Raw genomic sequence first — 23,113 nt, forward strand, 5'->3', positions numbered from 1 at the left:
ATGCGGTGCCACGTTCCTTGCGAAAGACAATGCTGTTTATTTCAATGTTCTGGCATGCTTAGTTTTAAAAAAGTAAATTCCCGAAGGAGCGAGGAAGGACGACGGGTTTCTGACGATTATCGTTTGTGCCATATTTGAAGCACGCTATAGCCAAAGCTATTTATGGTAGAGATGGTAAACTTTTTAAGAATGATCTCTGCATAGCCTAGGTAAGTGTCGTCTTAAGATATGATTATTCGCAACTTTCAGCGATGGTGGTACCGCGGTGTGAGAGTTGTACTCCCTAGCTCCTGGATGATAGGCTTCAGAATAAAGGTGCTTGCCTACACTTTACTGACGTGAAAAAATTAAGTAAGGCTCTAATACTGCTCATATATAGCAAAACTAGAATTACTTACGCGTCGCCTACCCAACCTCGTACTGCTGTTCTACGACGATCATCCAGATGACAGCCATTTTGATAGGTACCAGTGCGCCCCCTATATGTCGTGAAAGTTGCGAATTGTCATTCAAGACAAGTTTCGAAGAAATGTCCAAACATGTACCTATGGGCAATTATGCCCTCAACTTGGCAATTTTTTTTTTCGTCTAAAATAGACAGTACATATTATTGCCATCTGTAGAATACAAAATAATGTTTTTTTGTTTTTTTTCACGTTGAGGAATAAATTAACTTATGGAGGAAGATTTCTAATAATGTTCAAGTAAAGCACGACATTAAAAAAAAAAAAAAACTTTTTTTGTCAGTTGTTAGAAGGCACAAGTAGTGCCTTCTAACAAGTTTCTGACAATGACCATCTATGCGATTTTTATGCATTGAAGAGCAGCTATACATATGTATAAATAATATCAGATTAGAATAAGCTCGACCACGCCCTCTTCCCCGTATTGTTTTATTTAGCAGTCTGAAATATCTGGAAGGGGGGGGGGCTGAGCACCGACGCTCATCAGAAAGACTGACGGCTTCCTCCTGCACCCATAACGAAGCCACTCGTCTTCCTTGAGTTACCGACGAAATGCAAGTGGGACGCACAAAAAGTGAAAAAGAATGCCCACGTTTTATTGCCAACAACAGTGGCAGAGTTACAAGCACAATAGAGAGAGAGAGAGAGTCCAGAAGGAAACGGGAATAATTTACACCTTCGCAAATGGTATGTACAAAGTTGGGAAGAACAATGGGCAGGTCGGACAGACGTCGCCGGAGCTAGAGCTCCACCCGCTTCTTGTCGGTCTCCTCCGGCTCCAGCTCCACGTCGCTCAGGTCGATGTCTTCCGGTTCCTCCATCTGACGAGAAAGAGACCGCCAAACATGTCAACTCCAGCAGCTGCCATAAACCGGTTTCACTAGCGCCAATAATGGCACAGAAGAGTTGCTTTCATCCTGAAGCAGGAAAGCGATACTTAAAAATTACCACAACAGCTACGGTCACAGACAGGACCGTAGCTATTGTAGCATAGCGTAGCTGACAAGACAGACAAGGCCCGGCCCTCGGCGAGTGCACGTTACTTTCTGTTGTGCTTTAGCTGCACGTGCAAGCTCTAAACTCAGGAGGTGCCGAAGCACTATCGAAGGCAGGAAGCTCAGGTTAGGGGCACGAGCTTCCTACTGCAAGCAAAGTGGGCAGAACGCTTTGTTACCGTCTGTATGAGGGGGAGGGGGGAGAGGAGGACCCAGTAAAATGGAAGATTTCGGGGGGAGGGGGGGGGGGGGGGGGGGCGGGCCTTATGGGCCTTTCCCCTTGCTACGTGCCTGATGAGTATGTTCAAATTTACCTCCAGATAACGGCCTAGAAAAAGGATTAAATTATTCAATTTCAGAGTTTAGCCACACGTCGTATTCACCATCTGCCTACTACTCATTGACCAGCTCGCCGTGGTAATTAAAACGTGGCCACAAGTCTTAGCTACTCTTCCATGCTTGTTCGAACAGACAAAGCGTGCAGACAGTCAGAGCCAGAACTCAATCACGCGGGTCGCAGACGGAGCAGCCGTGGCCTCGGAGAACCCGAGGCAGGCACTACCGTCGGCGCAACCCTTCCTAGAATGGATTAAGGGTCTCATCACTCTGTCCGCAAGCTTTTAAACGTTTTCGGACTGCCCCCAGGGATTCTTCGAGTCTCTAACTTTCCTCGAATGATTCTGTCCATTTTCGGCAGAGCACTTTTGTAGTCCGAGCGCAACCAAGCAAAGCTCCAATGCATGACTCCGAGTCAAAACTCTCTCACCATTTTTCTTCTTCCAGCGGCTAGCTCAGCAGCAAGGTTTAAACTAGATCAGGGGTTCTCAAGCTCTTTGATCTCAAGGAACCCTTATCAGCACTAAACGGCAGCAGAACAACCCCTCCCAGTTCCAACATCTGTGCAATAAAAGAGTACAAGAGACTGTAGACCTTGTAAACAATAATGCACATGCTGGGGAGTGTACGGCTTTTAGCTAGGTGCCAATAAGCAGCTCAGATGAAATAGACCTTAAAGTGAAATAACAATTTACATAATTTAAGACAAACCCCCGAGACTGGGGAAAAGACGAAGGACAAAACAACACACAGTGCTGTCTTGTCCTTTGTCTTTTCGTTCGACAGTTTACTTAGGGGGCGGTCAAGGAAATTCGAGAGCTAGGTGAACCAATGAGGCTGTTCTGGGGGAACCCAGTTCTGGGGAACCAACAAGGGTGCTCCAGGGAACCCCACAGCTCCTAAAATCCCAATTTGGGAAATTGCACCCTAGGCAAATAAGTTGGACCGCCGCTTGTCATGGACAAGAGCTTCTCACCTTGGCATCCTTGCCGTCCCACGCCTCCGTATCCACCACGTCTGGAAGCTTGGCCCCCTTCACAGACACACTCGAGCCCCTCCCGAACGAGAGCTCCCGCAGGAACTCGTTGATGCCCTCGTAGCTGTACGAGCCCCTCAGCAGCGAGTACTTCATCTTCCGGCTGTTCAGCACCGCCAGCGCCGGGTAGCCGAACCCGCCGATCTCCAGGGCCTCCTCCAGCTTGGGCTGTGCCAAGGCCTCGGCCCAGACCCAGCCCCAGCGGTTCCGTCGGAACTTGTCCCCTAGCCGCCGCAGCACGTCCAGGTAGCCGTTGCGGCACTCCGACTGACAGTCGTAGATGTGCGGCAGCACGCTCACCACGCACAGCTGATTGTTCTCGCACGCATCCTGGAGCACCTTGGCGTTTGTCACCTGGTGGAGTTCAGGTGGCGGGGCGGCGTCCGCGGCCTTCTCGAGCGCCCAGTGGACAATGTCGTCGGCCGTGCGGCCGCCATTGTACTCTTCAGCCGAGGACGAGTCTTTCTTTCCGCCCGGGAAGAACTTGATGGTGGGGAAGCCCTTGATGCCGTACTTGGAGGCGAGCCCCTGATGGACGGTGGCGTCGACGGCGCCCAGCTTAACCTTGCCCTTGAGCTCGGTGGCCGCTTTCTCCCAATGCGGGGCGAGGTTCTTGCAGTGGCCGCACCAGGGTGCAAAGAACTCCACCAGCCAGAGGTCCTCGCTGTCCAGCACAAGCTCCTCAAAGTTGCTCTCATCCAGTTCGACGACGTCGCTCTGCAACAGAGTCGTGATATCGCTGCAGTAAAGTAGTAACTCGCTGATACGCTCCTGGTTCATTAAATTTTCCAGTTTGTACGTTCCCAGATAACACAATTTCCCAGAAAGTATGCTCAGCTTTCTGCCAAATGTTGGCCGGACTATAAGCTTCTTGGCAATCAACATTGCACTCGCATATTCGGAGCTCCAAACATATAATCTCTACAAACAAGCGCCGAGCAGCAGTCCCCAAAGACATACGACATGGCGCGCGAGTGCAGAGCAGTCTGCCCGCTGATAATGCCACCACTGCGTCTATTGTTCTCCACAACTACTGAGAGCCGTCCGGGTGCACAAGGGCATTTTGGTTGGGATTACAGAATACACAGCACGGGTTTACTGTCTTAGCTCATTCAATAAGTCAAAGAATCTTTTCCATGGAATAATAAAAACGGATTCCAAGTACGTACTTTACACATCTCGAATGCAACTCTGATGGCTTGAGCAAGAACCTGGGCACTCTTCACCGGCGTACTAACCGCTTGTAACAACAGTGCGTCCATCTGATGCCGTCATTCATTTTCCTCTTGTGAAGTGCTACTGCTCGCGAAAGTGGCGCAAAGGCTGTCGTAACGAACAACCGAAGCAGTAGCATAAAAATCAAAACCCAAATACTGCTGTCTACCGATCGACCTTCGCCCGTGCGAGCGCATGTTCTTCAGTTGTCAACACCAGAGCAGTATGTTCGCTTATGGCTTTTTAAGCATTTCCGAAGTAGACACGCGATTATAGGACATGTGATAATAGGTCATAATCGGATTATGGCCGCGCCCAAGAGCACACCCCACTGAGCAAGATAGCAGCACCCTGAGACCGGACTTGCAAACGTGTATACACCAACTCATGTTTATAAACAAACCGGAGCGCCCCTAGCGGACGCCACAGGCGCCGCGCATGCGCGGTGGACGGTGGGCAAGAAGCCCGCCGTCGCCCATAAACAAACCATAGAACTGCGTTGTTTTCGGCGTCGGTGGGAGCCCCCCTGCTCTTTTTTGCGTTGGAATTGTTGATTCTACATCCCCCTAACAATGTCTGACTACTAGAGCGGCTTCAGCAAAATTAACGAGGCAAAACTTTGCGTGAATAATGTGAAGTGCGGCGATTCATTTCACTTTGACGCCGCAGAATGGGCGCTAAAGCCTGACTCGCACGATGAGATTCCGCTCGCTATTTTCAGTCGCAACGTCGCTCGGGCTGCAAAAGCGTGGACCGTACCTGAGATGACAGACGTCGATACTGAAAACTGAAAGTAGAATCGGGCATTAGAAATCGGTGATGGCCACTGGTAACCGTGATCAACATCTTCTTGTATCTACTGTTTACACTTAGCCTACTTACCCCACCCAACCTTCAAGAGTGTTTTTAGGCCTGCACTTAGTTCTTATCGCAATTACCGGGTCAACGTGTGGTTTACGGGCCGCTGTCGTTTGAACGAGCTGACGACGAAAATCAGACAAGTTTGAAAGAGCAGACGACAGTTCGAACGCTTGAACAAACCATTGGAATGTCACGTTGTCGGCGTCTGTGCGAGTCTGCATACTGCTTTTCGCGTTGGAATTGTCTATTCTACGTCCTCATAGCAATGTCTTACCACTTTAATCGCCCGAGCGAAATTATCAAGGCTTGTTAAACCGCTAAACTCTGCGTAAATAATTTGACGTGCGGCGATTCATTCGCGTGAACGCCGCAGAAGGGACACCAAAACCATGATGAGATTCTTCTAGATATTTTCGGTCGCGACGTCGCTCGTGCCGCAAAAGTGTAGAAGGCGGCAATGATCGACGTCGATACCGAAATTCGGAAACAGGAACAGACCAAGCGTAACAAGTCGGTGATGGCCACTGGTACCAATGATCGACATCTTGTATCTACTCTTTACACCGAGCCTACAAAAGTCTCTTGAGGCCTGCAATTACTTCTTATTGCAATCACTGGGTCAAAGTTTGGTCTACGTGGCGCTTTTGTTTGAACGAGCAGACGACAAAAAGCAGGCTCGGAAGAGCAGACGAAAGTTCAAACGATCATGCGGCCGTGTGAATTTGAAGACGCACTGAACCCGCAGGTGGCCCGGACAACCTGGCGGTTTTCTCTCGTTCATGTTGGAACAAAACAAATACATCTGGCGACCAGAAAGTGTTGCTCGCACAAGCAATCTTAGTTCGAAAGCGTCTGGTTTACTCTTTTCACGGCTACTATCCAAGTACTCGGACGAACGGAGCGGGCAGAAACACATGAAAACTGATCTTCAAACCTTTCCAGACTCTTTTTGTACAGCCTCCGTAGCAGTATTTTGACGAGAATGCAGGTTTTTTGTCTGGTTTTTCCGAAAAGAACACAAGAATGCATGTCTGGCACGGCGACTTCTGCCCACCACCCCAGACCGGAAGTGCGACCGACGCGCCACCACCGCGGCGTGACGTAGGAGAGTTGAGTTTGTGTAGAGACCACTTATAACGTAACCACTTATAGTGCGGGAGAGGATATAATGCGGCTTTTTTCAACCACCGTTCCACCTCCCATACAACTCCATGTAATTACATACCGCTTAAAATGCAGGTGCGCAAAAGGAAATACTGGTTATAGTGTGGTTTCTAGAACAGCCCGCCAACCGATTGGCAAACTAAGCACGCTTCTCTGTGCGACACCAGATAATGGCGCAAGCTGCACTCACAAGGCAAGGATGGCAGGGAAGTTGCGTGGAAGTGAGGAGAAGCAAAGAGAGGCAAGAAACTAATGACAACGCAGCGAGGTGTAACGCAGCAAGGTGCAACACATGCACGCGCGCGCTCAACTCCGAAAGCTTTAATGAGCCATCCAAGCCTTTTGATTTTACCCTCTCGGTAGAGCAACTCAAAACCAACCTCCTTGCTTGCACCACGCGCAAAACGAAGGCTGGATAGCTGTACAGCTTCTAGTTTCCCTTCTTGCAGCTTGCTGGCTTGTTCTCACGTCTGATGCTTGGACCGCATCAAGCATATCGTTTGGAAATCGGCTGTCCATCGCCGATCTGTCCTTGTCTCCCAAGCACAAGATGGCCAAGAAACGACAAGCCCCGTCTCTCGAAACTAAACAGGGCGTTGTCAAAGATGTCGAAAGTGGCATGAAAAAAGCTTCCATCGTGGCCAAGTACAAACAACGTCACTGCCAAATCGGTTTCCACCGTTTGGAAGAAACGAGAGACAGCTACAGCAAGATTCTGCATCGCTCCCAAGAAAGAGGGTTCGTGCCCCAAAGTGCGAGGACGTCGACGAAGCCTTGTTTAGGTGGTTTCGCGAGGTGCGAGCCAAGAATGTACCAGTGAGTGGCCCGATGCTACAAGCGAAGGCTAGGTCCTCAGACATTTGTTCGAACATGAAGGTGTCGACGACGCCAGCATTCAGGCGGGGTTTTGCATTCATTATGAGACGATGCTTTCCGTGTACACAGACAAAGACATCTATAATGCCGATGAAGCTGGTCTGTGCTACAACGTGCTTCCCGATCACAATCTCGCGACGAGAGGTGAACCTCGTTTCGGAGTCAAAGCTCAAAGGGACGTGTCACAGTTTTGTTTTGTGCAAACATTCGACAAGCGGCACTTGTTTCTTATTGGGGAAATCAAAACTACCCAGTTGCTTCAAGAAGTCAGAATGTCTGCCTGTGGTGTACAAAGCAAATGAAAAGGCCTGGATGACCCAAGTGTTTTTCGGTAGTTGGATGAAAAGTTTCTACGAGGCCATGGTTGCGGAAAAACGGCGCATCATGCTTATCCCGGACAGGTGCAACATTCACAATGTGCAGCCACAATTAGGCCCAGGCAGTCTGAAGTTCCTGCCGGCAAACACCACAGCTAAAAGCCGGCCTCTCGATCAGGGCGTCATCGCTACAGTCAAAGAGCTCTACAAGAAGCAGATATGCGAAAGAGTCGTCTTGAAATTGCAACGGGAGAAACCCATCAAGGTGGACTTGAGGAATGCCATCGACATGATCACTGTGTCGTGGTGGAAAGTAAAAAAGCCACAACCATCCAAAAGTGTTTTCGCAACACAGGGTGTGTGTGCGATGCCGGGCATTCGGAGGACGCCGATAGACGCAGTGATGCGACTGACGAGGCGATCGGCACGGAAGATGTGTGGTCGGACCTTGTGGAAAACCACTTTGTTCCTGCATATGACACGTTTCAAGACTATCTAGATGAGGATGACGATGGCTGTTATCTTTGAGGATGCAACCACCGATGAAGCTATTGTTGCAGCAGTGCAAGGTTCTGGGACGAGTCCACCCAAAGGTGAGTCAGACGATGACAAACTGAGCATGCCGGAAGTTTCAAGTAAAGACGCACTGGAACTTTTACAGAAACTGAAGGTTCACTGTGCGCAGAACTCCTTCGGTGATGAGGTTTTAAAATGTTTTAGCGTTACCGAAGACCAGGTCATCCGCAACGTCATTAAAAAGCAGCACCAGGCAAAAATCGCCATTTCTTTTATAATGCGTGACACACTTGGGAGATAAGTGTACTAGTTTAGTGAAATAAGAGCTTTCCTCAGACTGAGCTTTATATTTCATCTACGAACACAAAATAAATATTTTACAAAGGTAAGTTGTCTCATGACATGTAGTTGACGTGAAAAATTGATGTTTTGGTTACAACGCAGTGCCGCTTATAGTGCGGATTTTCGCGATCCCCGTGACATACGTTATATGCGGTCTACACTGTATTGGTGTTGGATGGATGGATACACCTTGCACAACCTAGCCAAAGGTAGGTCGGGCCCTCGTCGCGTCGCCACCCGGATTTGCCTTGCCATGATGTCGAGAGTTTTCATCCCGGCTACCTATCAGTTGCGATTGGCGAGTTTGATGGTGTGTCCGAAGAGTACAGCAGAAGTTGGGAGCCATAGCATTCTTACAACAACACCGTCAATGTTGACAGACTGACATTACAATTTCTGTCGATGAAACACGAATTAATCTCTCCGAAGACGTCGTGACGAGTGGTTGGCCAATCGTGGAAAGCCGACCATTTCGACGCTTTTGGTCGCACATGTCGCTAATATGTCGAGGTTTAGAGTTGCATAACTATTACCTAACACGTTTTCCGACTTTAACAGTCAGCTGGGAGAAGCAGCGACTTGCTGAACCACACGATAAAATAAGCGTGCCCTATTATGTCCTCTAATCGGATGCTTTACCGTGAAATTAAGTTTACTTTTTCAAGAGAGACAACCCGATGTTGTAAGGAAAAAGCCCCCGAAATGTGCCCGGACACGAGGAACTGGTGCAGCCAACTGTGAGGGAGACTATGCACCTCAGGTCACCAAAATTGGAGATGGCATTTAACTTGACGAAAAGATGAACACTCCATCGAAGCTACAGCCTTTTTTTTTTTTCGACCCCTGGCGACATTACACCGTTCAGAATTATAATATCTGCACAGCGACGCCCATGCATACCTTGCCCTTGCTGCCTCCGCTGCTAGTTTTCTTGCCAAGACGCTGGTCGACGACCTTCTTGAGCTCCTGGAGCCCGGCACTGGCCACGCCTTCGGCAGTGCGCGCACCGTTGAAGTCCGTCGGACTGTTCTTGTTGACACCGAAGATCTTGACCGTCGGGAAGCCTCGAACGCCGTACTGTCCTGCCAAGGACTTGTCCTTGTCTGCGTCCACGGCACCAACCTTCACGACTCCCTGCAGATAGTGTGCAGGAAAAGAAACCGTTTTAGCCGTGCTAAATATAGTTCCTTGTTGGCAGGGAATTACTCGGCTGGTATGCAACTACAGTCTGTTACAGCACAGGAAACGCAGGATTAGCTCTCCCCAAAAGCTGCCTTTCCCACTTTAGCAGAGCGAACACTGGAGGGGAAAAAACCAACCAAAGCAAGCAGAGAGCTGTGTGTTTTGTTAATGTGGATGCTTGGGCTAGTTGTTAATTCATGCTTGATTGGAACAGCACAGATGAACAGTCACACTCACAGGCACACAAGAAGGAAACAGACTCACAGCACTGCAAGTCTGTTTCCTTCCTGTGTGTTTGTGAGTGTGACTGTTCATCCGCGCTGTTCCACCCAAGTAGGGTCTTCTCCCACGTTTCTTACCTTGCAACAAAGTATAGACAAGTGAAAGATTAACTAAAAAAAAGAACAAGTGCCCACATACCTTGTCCACCTCACAAATAGCGTGCAGTGCCGACTAGATAACGAGTTTTAAGGTGCAATTTCAAAAGGTATGTCTCTTGCACGAGCCACTGCGCAACAAGGGCACTTTCTAAATCCATATGCTCACCAGGCCCACATCCCACCCCACCAGAGAAAATATGAAAGCTAGAGCAACAACAAGTTGCTTTTTTTCCCCCTCGACACCTTGTTATAAAGGAAGAAAGATGCATGGGTTCAAGGTTTCCTCTAGATCAGGGGTTCTCAAACTGGGTTCCGGGGAACACAGAAGTTCCACGAGCTGGTCTCATGGGTTCCGCGAACACCCAAATTGCAACCCCCCCCCATGCCACAGGCTGCCCGGCAGGACCATGCAAAGCACCTTCATCTCACTTTGTACTGACATTGCGATTGATATGGGGGGATATATGGGAAGCAACACAAGCAAAATTGCCTACAATTGTGCATCTGATGCTTCTCAGTCGGCAAATATGGAGGGGGGGCGTTCCACGGCAGTGTTTGAAGCTTCCTGGGGTTCCGTGAGCCCAAAAAGTTTGAGAACCCCTGCTCTAGATCATTGCCTGTAAAAAAAGGTACCAGCAAACTACTTGTCCATCTTCCGCCATTCTGCCATACTAACCGTCGGCCACCTTGACATGGTCATTAGAACACGGCCATTAGTCGTAACTCCTCCTCCCCACTTGTTTCAATGAACAAAGCTCACAGACTGTCAGAGCCACAACTCAATCACGCAGGTCGCAGACTGAGCAGCCATGCCTTGGAGAACCCCGAGGCAGGCGCTACTGTCGGCGCAACCCTTCCTAGAATGGATTAGGAGTCTCATCACTCCGTCTGCAATCTTCAGAAAAGGTTCTCACGACCTGTACGAGCCCACGAGACTGCGTGAGTGACAAAACCAAAGCAGCAGTTGGAGAGGCATGTTGCCTAAAGCCATGTTTCTCAAAGAGCAACTCCACTTCATTTTTGTTTTTGAAAAACAATGCAGTCCTCTTCAGTCTCGTCCAAGTCCAGACATCAAATATTATGACTTACGTCTATCTAAATGTTTCTTAAACGGTCTGAACTTTAGAACGTGCCAAGTTGCCAAAATCGGCCTACCATAGAGGGCAAATGGAGGCACAATCAACGGTGCAGTCAAGGCTACAATGTTGGCATAGCCAACATTGAGCTAAACGTCGTCAACATTGCTACTTTTGGTTTGTTCTTACTTCTCCGGGCGAGCGTAACAGGCGACGCCAGCAGAGTCTCCTCCCAGCGCTCAGCAGCGTTCAGATGACTGGCCTAACACGCCTACGCAGTACGCTTTTCAGCTTTCGTCCGGCCGTCCTGCCATTACCGCCATCTCCCACGTCACAACCGCCGTTGCAGTCTTGCCATTTGCAATTATTGTGTCCCAAAGTTTCGTTCACACTACATGTGCAGACTGATGTCCAAGTTCTGCAGACGCCGTCTAATGTCACAGACACCAGAATGTGGTGCAGATTGTGGTACAGACGAAACTTGCGCCTTGCACATGCCCGCCCCAATGGTGGCCTGCCCCAATCCTGCCCATCGTCACAAAGAGAATCACGCGACCGCCCGTACCACGTAGCAGCCATGTTTTTGGCAGCCCGAGACAAATGCTGGCCGTCTGAGCTTAAGTTTCGGTTCCTGTTTAAAGATACCACAAAATATATACCCTTTCCTGTGAAGCTAATGACGCAGTGCCTTTTGTAAGTGTTTTTTAACGTAAAATTGTTCATCATCCCGGAATTAAACAGAGTTGCCCTTTAAGGCATTACATTTCAGCGACAGAGTTCATTCATCCTGCAATACTTTAAAAGAAGTGAGGTCGTTTGCTTCCCTGTGGCATTAGCGAAGGGAGGGGCAGATGTCCCCGAACACAGCAGCTATGCTCAAGCAATGTCATACCTTTAGTGCAGCAGCTGCTTTGATGTATTCTGGAGCAAATGACTGACAGTGTCCACACCTGCGAATAAATGATATCAGTAATGTCAACACTTGTTTTCCAGACACCACATATTGAGAGAACAAAGCCACACAGACACTAGAGAAACTTATGTGCCTTAGATGCAGATCCCACAAAATATTCAGCAGGCCATAAATCCTTTCCCTTTCTCTCTTTTCACAAGTGAGTGGAAGAGGGAACAATCACCTTTGTTATGGTTTCGGATAACGAGACGACACTATGGGCACAAAAGGCACATTTGAATACAAATGGTTCGGGTTTCTCCTTTCCAGCTGCTTTTGGGCACTTCGTCAAACCTCATATTTGTATGCAGAGAATACATGGCTTGCACTGATGCCACATCAGCGACTGCTGTAAAGGACCTTGCTGCTGTGCACATACCTTCTGCTCTGCATACATCGCACCACCGATTTGTTTTTCTCGGCAAAAACAAGCCGGAACGACTTTTAGTGCGGTGTGATGACATCACATGCAAGTCATGTATTAGAACTGGTCACACAAACCAAGGGTGTCAAACCCTGCATGTCACAACGGAGTCGTCTTACCAGGGAGCAAAGAACTCGACGATCCACACTTCGTCGCTGTCCACAACCCTGTTTCTAAAGTTGGCGGAGGAAAGGTCTACGACTTCAGTGTGAGGGCCGTACAGTGCCGTGGCCGTGGCGGCAAAAGTGGCCAGCACTGTAATAAATCCTGAAAAAAAAAAAAAAAAAAAAAGTACACCATTATAATGTAGATGACTACTGACACTAATGATCAGTAATGGTCCGAGAGAGTCGCGGAGCCGCAGAAATGCTCCTCTGCTTCCGGTGAACGAACTAGCATGACGTGTCAAACACCACGACCATCGTAGTTCCAACTAGCGGCCAGCAATCACGATTCAGAACTTTCGAGACAAAGTTATCAACATGGTACGCTGTCTTTATTCGCAAGATACATGGGTTAAGTGCCGGGGAATGAACTTGCATGACGTGTTAGAAACCATGCCCGTTATAGTTCCAACTAGCGGAGAGCAAAATCGGTTCAAAATTTAACTTCGTATGTTGTTCTCACTTCGAGAGGATTTTACTAGCCACTGATACTAAACCAACTAAACCCATACCGTTTAACGAAAATCGCCTACGGCAATTTACGTGCATCGGTAAGTCGTCCATAGAACACCATTTATGGTAGTTATAACAGCTGACAATGTTTGTTGTTTTCACTCGTAAAGGGTGTTACTTGATTCTGCAACCTCCAGTTTGTTCCAACACTGATGGCGATGAAGAAATTTAAGTGCCATCGGATTGGAGTGAAACATCAGCACGTTCAAAGATATACGGCTGAAGGATGACTTTATGAGCCGTTTGCTTACTATTTACAGAAATATATCGAAAATAGATTCAAAATTGCGTACAAGAACTTAAAAGAAAAAACAAAAAAACTTGCTGTAGCATCATGTGGTACAAAACTTTGTTAGGGCTACGCCTACACTATCGGTGCTGTTGGCTCGCGTTATAGACGAAAAAAAAACGCGACGATTCCACAGAAAAGCTTCGTCTTACCCAGTGCCATGATGGGTGTGTAGAATAAATTAAACTTGAAGGTAGATTTAAAAACGCGATATTACGCTTCGACTAGACGGGCGACATGAAGAGATGACGAGTCGAGCATTGAATGCGGCGTGGTTTAAAAACACAGAAGTTTTCGTGGCTGACAACGATTGGTCAGCGGCCCACGTTGGCGATGCTGGTGATTGGAAAAAAAAGCGTAAAGCAACAAAAGAACTGTTAATCAGAAAGTAAAAACTTTCTGATTAATCACAATATCGCAAGAACAGTAAAATGCAAAAAATAAAACACAAAAAAACGAATCTACGCGCATAAAATTCACGATTCCTTTTACTTTTTTGGTATGTCTAAATTTTCAAAATGTCATGGGCGTTGGTTCATTTATTTTCGGGGAGATGGCAGCACCAACGCGCTCTTTGGCTGGTTTGGCGGCGTTTTGAGTCGATTTGAAGATGTAAGTGATGTAAGTTCGTAGCGTCTTCGACAAGGACAGTAATGGGGGATCCAGGGGATCGGTGGTCGAGTGGGTTAGTGCGCATTAGCTCGGAGCGTGTGGAGGGAAAGCTCGCACTGCAGAACCCAGGGATCCTGGGTTCGATCTCCATCCCTACTTCACCCACCAACCTCCAACTGCTTGGCGGCCTCGCTGAGGAAATCGTGCAAACATAGAATGGGCGGCGCCAGCTTTCATTCTCAGCCAGGGGCGGATCCGAGGAGATGCGTCCGCCGTCCGTCCGTCTCTTTATATCATTATAATCGATTTGCTCTGTCGTTAACTGTCCCAGCATTCTGGAAAACGGAAAAGCGTTGACGTGCGATTTTAGATAAAGCTTCAGGTAACCGTGGAACAACTTCTCTGAGCAACAAGATGGCTGAGGTGTACACTCTAAAGCGAAGCTCATTCGGTGGCCCTATTTTCACCGAATCAATTCCCCGCAGGGGGCACCTGTGAAAGCAGGTGTTTGGAGAGTGGCGTCTCCACGGACCCCGAGCTCCGCAGGGGGCGCCTGCACCTTAGGTGCTAGGTGCTTGGTGAGTAGCGTCACCACGGACCCTAGCCACTTTGGCGACACCACAGACCCTGAGTAAAAGTGGCTAAAACCCACCCACGACTGGCTGTGCGTGGCGAGCCCGTGTCCAGGGAAAAGGGCATCCTGGTGGTTGAGCTGAGCCCGGGGTAGGTTTGGACCCTTCGGGGCCCCCCGGGCGAGGCAACACACCACTTTGGCCCCTGCTTCCTGTAGACGGGTGTCCTGGCTTGGCCCGACCAGGATGATTCAGTCAGTCGCCATTTCTTCTACTATCCCCTCTTTTCTTTCTCTTTCCTCCTTTCTCCTATTCTTCGTTTTCACCTTCTTTGGCGGCAAGGGCTAACCTTGGGTGGCGACAGAACACTCTCTTGATCCACACTTGGTTATAGCTTCCTAGTAGCACTGGTAGAGTAACATACTCAGACAAGCCAGACCTGTTATGAGATGTTACCTATCCCCTTGTTGGACTCCGCGGTGGGTCGTGCGCTACGGATGCCGAAGTTTCTGCCCTTCATATGGGTTCCAAGCAAAAAACCTCCCTCGATCGAACCCTGAAAAGGGTCCGAACCGAAGTATTTAGCAAAGAGACATTAGTTGCTGCCCAGAATAGCTTCAGCCGCTTTCTGGTAATGCACTCAGAAAATGGAAAACCACTTGCCAAACTTTCACCGTTTCTTATTTCAAAGACTTTAGAAAACCTAATTGGTAAAAACTTCAAAGCAAAGAAACTAGCATCTGGCGACTTGCTCGTTGAGGTGGAAAACGGAGTGCAAAGTGTTGTTCTTTTAGACTTAAACAAGATCTCGGACTACAAAGTATCTGTCACCCCACATCGCACCTTGAACAGCTGCTAGGGCGTCATCTCAGAGGACGACCTGCTGGAGTCTAGCGAAGAGGAGATCTTGGAGGGCCTTTCCGGGCAGGGTGTGGTCGCCGTGCGACGCATCTTCATACGCAGAGACGGACAGGAGAGACCATCGAAGCACTTAGTCCTCACTTTTGCTTCCACTGTGCTGCCCGAGAACATCAAGGCAGGCTATCTTCACTGCAAGGTGCGCCCCTAAATACCAAACCCGAGACGATGTTTCAAATGCCAACGATTTGGTCACAGCTCTGTTACCTGTCGTGGGAAAACGACATGTGCAAAGTGCGGAGCTACGGACCATCCAGCTGACACATGCGAGGGTACACTTCTCAAGTGTGTCAACTGCTCTGGTGCCCACCCCACTTACTCTCGAGCCTGCCCAAAGTTTCAGGAGGAAAAGAAAATCCTAACACTAAAAATCAAAGAAAACCTCACGTACCCTGAAGCAAGAAAGCGATTTTTCTTCCTCCAAGGAGGCACCTATGCCGAGGCGGCTGCCAGGGGGGCAGCGCCGCCACTAAAGGCAACGGTGGGCACTCAGTACAGTCTTCGCGACTTGGAGTGCTCACCCAGCCCCCCAACCACCAGCGAGGCCTCTGTGGGTTCTCAGACCCCAGCGGCCCTGCCCAGAGCCCCACGTGCCAGGACGGTTCCCCATCGTCCTGGCCCTAAGCCCCGAGTGGTGCTTGACACCACTCCCTCTCAGAGCAGCGAGGGGCCCACTCCTTCCACTTCACAGCGGGAGGAGGAGGCCATGGAGGTATCTGTTGATCCAACAGAACCACCTCCACCCGCCAAGGGAGGTACAAAGCATACCCCCGAAAAGGGGGACCAGAAGAAAAAACCTCCTCGAGTCACTGCCCCGAGTGTACCATAACTTGTGTCCACTCACAGCTGTGAACCTCACAATTTTAACTATAATTTAATTAATCTGTGATGAGTCATTTTAGTTTCATGCAGTGGAACTGTCGGGGTCTCCTTCATAATATAGATGATGTTCACTTTTTACTTAATGAGCTACGCCCCATAGCTTTAGCATTACAGGAGACCTATTTGACGTCCACACATACCCAAGTTTTACGATACTATCGCCTCTTCCGGAAAGACCGCCCATCTTCTCATTCATCCGGTGGTGTTGCCATTGTTGTGCAGAGTGGAGTGGCATGTGCCCAGGTCCCCCTTGACACGCCCCTTGAGGCTGTGGCAGCACGAGTTCTTACGGACCGCCTCATTACTGTTGTCTCACTGTACCTTCCACCACACACCCCCGTACATATTCATGACCTCCAGAAGCTTTTAACTCAACTTCCACAGCCTTTTTTAATCTTAGGTGATTTTAATGCTCATCACACCATGTGGGGCAGTGCACGAGTTGATTCCCGCGGAAAAGTGATTGAACGGTTTTTATTGTCTTCAAATTTATGTCTTTTAAATAACAAAGCCCCAACCTTTTTTAGTGCTGCACACAACTCTTTCACCTGCATTGATTTATCTATTTTATCACCATCATTGCTTCCTTGCTTTTCTTGGAAGGTTTTACATAATCCATTTGGCAGCGACCATTTTCCAGTCGTTTTAGAGAGTGTGGTCGATCTCCCCACACTACAAAACCGTATGCCTAGGTGGAAACTTGACAAGGCGGACTGGGAACGTTTCAGCCTAGCTGCTACACTTGATGCTTCACTATTGGCCACTCTGTCCCCTGATGAGGCTACAACATATGTTACTCAACAGATAGTCAATGCAGCTGAGCACTCTATCCCACGTACCTCCGGTAATTTGCCAAAAAAGTGCAAGCCATGGTGGAACAAAGACTGTTCAACCACACTTACAAGACAAAATAGAGCCTGGGATGTTTTTCGTAGGTACCCCACCGTGGACAACAAAATTAAATTTAAGAGACGAAAAGCGCAAGCTCGCTGGACAAGAAAGCAGGCAAAAAAGAAATCTTGGATGAAATATCTCTCTTCTATAAGTAGTTTTGTTACGGCTAAAGAGGTTTGGGATCGTGTACGCAAAATCAAAGGTGACTACCGGGCTTTTACCATTCCAGTATTTAATCTGCCTTTGGGGTCAGTCAAAGACGTTGCTAATGTTCTTGCGAAGCATTTTCATAGTGTATCTAGCTCTCATAATTATAGTGCTGAATTTAAACAGTTTAAATCTCGTGCAGAGAGTTGCTCTATTTTTATGGGGGGGTCTAACTCGCAGCCATATAATGGGCCCTTTACAATGTGCGAGCTAGAACAAGCTCTCGATGTAAAAAAAGATGTCTGCTCCAGGGCCAGACACATTGCACTATGCTATGCTTCGAAAGTTGTCACGTGACTCGCTCAGAACACTCCTTCTTTTTTTCAACTCTCTGTGGGAGAAGGCATGCTTTCCCCAGGCATGGAAGCGGGCTCACATCATACCACTCCTGAAACATGGCAAAGACGCTACGCTCCCTTCCAATTACCGACCCATTGCACTCACTAGCTGCCTGGGGAAAACATATGAGAGACTGATTAACAGACGGTTAATGTACCTTTTAGAAAAAGAGAATCTTTTTGCAAATAACCAGTGTGGCTTTCGTCGCGGACGATCTGCAGTGGATCACTTAGTCCGCCTGGAAACAATGATCCGTGAAGCTTTCGTGCATAAACAACACTCTGTCTCGGTTTTCTTTGACCTAGAAACAGCATACGACACCACATGGAGGTATGGAATACTTAAAGACCTTTACAACTATGGTATTCGGGGCCGGATGCTGAAGTGTATAGGAGACGTTTTAATGAATAGGACATTCCAGGTTCGATTGGGCTCTACTTTGTTTGATCCATTTGTTCAAGAAAACGGAGTTCCTCAAGGGGGCATCCTCAGTGTTACCTTGTTTGCAGTCAAGATAAATTCCGTTGCCACAATTCTCCCGTCTTCCATCTCATACTCACTTTACGTAGACGATCTTCAAATCTCGTGTTCCTCCTGTAACAGTTTTACCTGTGAACGCCAGCTTCAGTTGGCTCTAAAAAAACTTGGTACTTGGGCAGATGAAAATGGATTTAGGTTTTCTCCAGAAAAAACGGTTTGTGTGCCATTCTCCTTGCGCCGTGGGCTGCCTTTGAATCCAGACCTCGAACTGAAAGCCATGCGGTTGCCTGTTAAAAATGAGCACAGGTTTCTGGGGGTGATCTTCGACAGGAAGCTTAATTTCATTTCCCACTTGAAGTGTCTGAAGGAAAAATGCCTTAAAAGTATGAACCTCTTAAAAGTATTGGCTAAGAAGACTTGGGGATCAGATAGAAGATGTCTGCTGCGCCTATACAATTCCCTTGTGCGATCCCGTCTTGATTATGGTGCAATAGTGTATGGATCAGCGCGACTATCGGCTCTGAAAATGTTAGATCCAGTGCACCATCTTGGATTACGACTCGCCACGGGCGCTTTCCGTACATCCCCCATTCTGAGTTTATACGCCGAGTCCAACGAGTTGTCGTTGGATAAAAGACGCCAATATCTAAGTATGACATATGCCTACAAAATATTAGCTAACCCTCGCCATCCAACGTATGATTCCATAAAACGTTCAAGGTTCTCTCGCCTTTTCGAAAACAAGCCCAGCATTGTACGCCCATTAAGCCTCCGCCTTGCTGACTATCATACCTCTCTTCAGATTTCTCCCGATGGAATGTCCCTACTCTCACAAGTTGACTGTATTGCTCCCTGGGAGAGACTGCCGGTTTGTTGCGATTGGTCACTTACGAAATATAATAAGCACTGTGTTACTTCAGTGGTTATACTGCAAGATTTTCAAGAGTTGCAGACAAAGTATGCTGATTATTGTCAGTTTTATACTGACGGTGCTAAGGCTCAATCCTTCACTGGATGTGCCGTATATTCTGAGAACTTTTCTCGAACGAAGCGCCTTAATTCGATCGCCAGTATCTTTACAGCAGAACTGTATGCAGTGATGTTAGCAATTGACCATATTAGACTGAAGAGAAAAGTAAGATCGATTATATATGTAGACTCTCAAAGTATGGTCACTGCAATTAGTTCCCTCAAAGACACCAAAAATATGCTTGTACAGCTTGTGCGTACCAAAATTAATCGTGCATTGCAGAACGGACATCGTATTATACTTGTGCTGGGTGCCAAGTCATGTAGGTATATGGGGTAATCAAAAAGCTGATAAGATGGTTTCTTCCTCCAGGAATCTTCGGCAGTTAGCAGCCTCGTTACCTTACCAGGATATCAAACCGGTCGTGAGGGCATCAATTTTCCAGAGATGGCAGACAGAATGGGACGAAGAATCCAACAATAAGCTTCACTTCACCAAGCCCATTCTTGGACTGTGGGAGAGTGCCTCTTTAAAAAATCGATTTCATGAGGTATTGTTATGTCGCCTTCGCATAGGCCATTCCTATATAACCCACAAATATCTCCTCTGTGGAGAAGAACCACCCCGATGTATACACTGCGGGGATGATGTTTCCATCCTACACATTCTATGGCTCTGTTCCGGTCTTGATGAAAAACGACGGCATCATTTTCCTGAATTTTTTAGATATTGTATACCTTTTCACCCTGTTCTGTTATTAGGAAATCACCCTCTTATCCCATTTGAACGAGTGCTCAGTTTTATTTCTAGCGCTGGCTTTTTACACCAGCTCTAATACCCATGATAATGACGAACAATGTCCCATTTTATCTAGAATGTGAATGAACTACCTAGTTTGGCGCACTTTGGCCTCAGTAGCATTTTGCGCCATAAAGCCCCCAATCATCATCCTCACCGAATCAATTGTTAAAAGTTTCTCCGCCGCACCAAAAATGAAACGAAATTTATTTATTTATTTATTTATTTATTTATTTATTTATTTATTTATTTATTTATTTATGTTCATCAACTTAAAATTATAGCCTTTGAACCCGAGCACAGTTCGCAAGTTGTTTAACGAAATGCAGTGACTTTTTTCCTTTGGTCTTAAAGTGCTCAAGGTGGTGGCATAATTTTATGAAAAAGCAGGCAAATTTGTGTAGGACAAAACGTATACACTATTCGCAACTGCCCGCCGCTCGCCCTCTCGCGGGGGAACGGAGAACCAGAGGAGCCGGGACAGCAGCGACGGCGGCAGAGCGGATACGGTGGCAGGGACCGTCGGTCTTGGTGCCTTGGCGCTGCTATTATCGGATGGTTTTGGTCGGCGTCTTCGTGCGTGAAGCAGTTTAACGAAAAAAGTGAGCGCATTAAATAGGAATCCTTAGGTTCCGCCTCACAATTAACTGTGTTGCACGAAGGGACCGGTGTGTCTAATTTCATTATGAGCTCTTCGTATATCGCATAGGCTGCGGATTAATGATCTTGTGTTGGCCAGCTCAGTTTGGGCTTAACGTCACGGCAAATGCCTCCGCTAGTAATGTAGAGCTCTAGCGCACGGTCTACGAAAAGTTTATTCTTTGCTCTAAGTAGGAAAACTGGTCGCGCAACGGTATGTCGAGCAATATACACCGGGAATGGGTTTGCGACTTAAAGGGGCCCTGCAATCATATTTAAGCGTCTACCTTTTTTGCGGTTTCCACGTCTCTTGGGGTTGGGGCAAGCTAGCGGGCACGGAAAGAGTAACTAAATATCATTGCGTCATATTTTAACCGGACGACGCGGAAACCTCCTCCACCGACGAGGGCGACCCGCGGTACCGAAAGCGCGCAAAATGTGACGTCTTTGGTCCTGGGCTTGTCACTGGTCAAAGCCGCTAAGAGCTTTTTTTTTTTAATCGAGATACAAAATATAAGTGTCGCGAACCGTTTCAATTATGTATGAAAGTAGTTTTTGTTCACTATTTTAGGTCAGAAAAGAAACAAATGCAGGTTAGAAAGTACGGAAACGAGAAATGACCCGTCGACATACCCGCCACCAAGCGGCGAAAAAAAAACGGCGCATACTAGAAAAGGCTAGTGGGATGAGGCTACGACAAACGAGGAGCGTAGAAAGGTCCCGGATGTACGCGGCGGCGCTGTGGTCGTATACCGGCTCAAGAATCCAACCGGTTCCGAGCGTTCCGAAGGCCTTCGGCGCGGGCCCTGCTGGCGATTTGGCCATTTGGCGGTGCGTCTGCAGGAAGTGGCTCCCGTTCTGAACTGATCTTTACCTCGTGTTTGCTGTCGTTTGTGGCCAATGAAATGTTATGCCGAATTAGTGTTTAGTCACGCTGAAAATGCAATACGAGCTGCCCTGGCCGCCCGCTTCATACAGCCTATCCAACACGTACTTTAGTGGCGCCCTCTCGAGCCGTCGACACGGAGTGCGGCAGCCGTGTACGCTCGATGAGCTCACTACTCCTCCTCTAGTTCAAGGCCACTCAAGGCAGGACCTACGACGTCATGAAGGAGGTTATTTTTTGCTTGTTTTTGTAATTCTAATTTGCCTATAACTTTTAAAATAAAGCGAAATTTGAGAAAAGAAAAGTTGGATTAAGTTACTACGTTCAGTACGCTCTGGTTCAGGGCAAATTAAAAACCAGTCAAAAAGTCATTGCAGGGCCCCTTTAAGGCCGTTACAAGGAACAAACACGACCATTTGATTTAAGCACTTTGAAAGGAGAGAATACGCGTACTTACTTTCAGGTAATTACAAAAGCAAATATATGTTAGCCAGCCGTTCGTGGCGAGAGCTTAGAACGGGCAGTTTTGGCGAGGCGTGTCACAACGTTGCGTATAACAGGCTACACAAATGTACGGTATATTGAAATATTTTTTTTTGAAAGAGCAATAAATAAAACTTGTAAACACTACGATGATGTTCATGGGCAGTTTTAGCATAGCGTTACCGCAGACTACGATGAGCAGGGGGACGCTCCTGGCGCGCGCTGAAAATGGGGAGTTTTCGCAGACAGCGTTTCCCCTCCGCTAAGGCCTACACAACGAAGAAGCCGCTACTGCGCCTGCGCGCCGATGGCCTTGACTGTAGAGTTCGGGGTATCGTAGCGGGTTGCTGAGAGCGTTGCGAGAAGGCAAAAACAATCCTACCTCCGCTACGCTCTCCGGAAGGACGCCACAACTGTGCATGCGCTGCGATAGCCTTGCCTGCAGTGTCCCGGATCTTGCAGGGGGTTGCGGAGGACGTTGCACGACACCGGAAACAATCTACGAAAACTCCCTAAGATCACGTGCTGCAACAGGCAAGGAACGCGACGGTGAGCAGCGAGTTGTGAGCCTGTGACACCAAGACATCAATAGTGTTAACACTGCTCTTCCGGAGCCTGACGGTCACCGTGCGCGGCAGACTTTTAGAGCCCTAATAGCCATGCAAAGTGCAATCACTATTTGTTCATCACCCTCAAACATATTTTGCCACAATATTTGACGTGGCCAGTGCCCAAAACGCACTCGCCCTCTACAAAGCTACGCTAGTTGAGGTTTACCAAACTTTTAAATATCAACATGCTTGTTTTCCTAACGCACATTAACATCTCCGTCACCTGTCCCTTACAAAAATGATCAATGAGTCTCATTTGAGTTTATGTATCCTGTAAGAAGACATTAAAAACTCAATTGAAACTCACTGATAATTTTTGTAAGGGGCAAATGCTCCTGCCCAAGCAGCACATAAACGTGAAGAAAACGTCGAAAGAACGTCGAAGACGTCTGTTACGTGACGTCGTAAAACGTCGAAGGTCCGAACGTTACCTTCTTTCGACGTCTATGACACCTTTAAATGTCCGCGAGAAAAGGTGCACAGAAGGTCGAGGGGACGTTCCAAATGACGTTTGTTGAACGTCACATGCACGTCTCAGTGGGCCGTTGCGTCCTACCTCGACGTTTATGATACGTGTGTTTACGACATCCGGGCTACCAACGACGTTCACAGAACGTCGAGAAACCTTTTCAAATTACGTTCCCTAGCCGTCGTAAGAAAACGTTGTGCCCCCCCCCCCCCCCCCCCCTCTAAAAAAAAAGTATTTTTTTAGTATTATTG

The 23,113-nt window shown here is 47.9% G+C and overlaps 1 protein-coding gene across 1 annotated transcript; it reads right to left on the reverse strand.

The window, feature by feature from the left end:
• Window positions 1-1,039: 1,039 nt before the first annotated feature.
• LOC115320057 (protein disulfide-isomerase A6 homolog) lies at window positions 1,040-13,599 on the reverse strand. Its single transcript, XM_029980141.4, has 6 exons — window positions 13,255-13,599; window positions 12,256-12,403; window positions 11,653-11,710; window positions 9,023-9,256; window positions 2,772-3,548; window positions 1,040-1,285 (listed from the first exon to the last, which is right to left on the reverse strand). The coding sequence occupies exons 1-6, from the start codon at window positions 13,262-13,264 to the stop codon at window positions 1,205-1,207; spliced, it is 1,308 nt and encodes a 435-aa protein (XP_029836001.2). The 5' UTR covers window positions 13,265-13,599; the 3' UTR covers window positions 1,040-1,204.
• Window positions 13,600-23,113: the final 9,514 nt, after the last annotated feature.

The sequence above is a fragment of the Ixodes scapularis genome, unplaced genomic scaffold (genome assembly GCF_016920785.2).
Source record: "Ixodes scapularis isolate PalLabHiFi unplaced genomic scaffold, ASM1692078v2 PGA_scaffold7__128_contigs__length_106722199, whole genome shotgun sequence".
In the NCBI taxonomy this organism is placed as follows: Eukaryota; Metazoa; Arthropoda; class Arachnida; order Ixodida; family Ixodidae; genus Ixodes; species Ixodes scapularis.

Coding starts and splice junctions, on each gene's coding strand:
- LOC115320057 (XM_029980141.4), bottom strand. Junction 11,711..12,255: donor GTCGAGTTCTTTGCTCCCTG/GTAAGACGACTC, acceptor ATTTATTCGCAG/GTGTGGACACTGTCAGTCAT. Junction 9,257..11,652: donor AAGCAGCTGCTGCACTAAAG/GTATGACATTGC, acceptor CACTATCTGCAG/GGAGTCGTGAAGGTTGGTGC.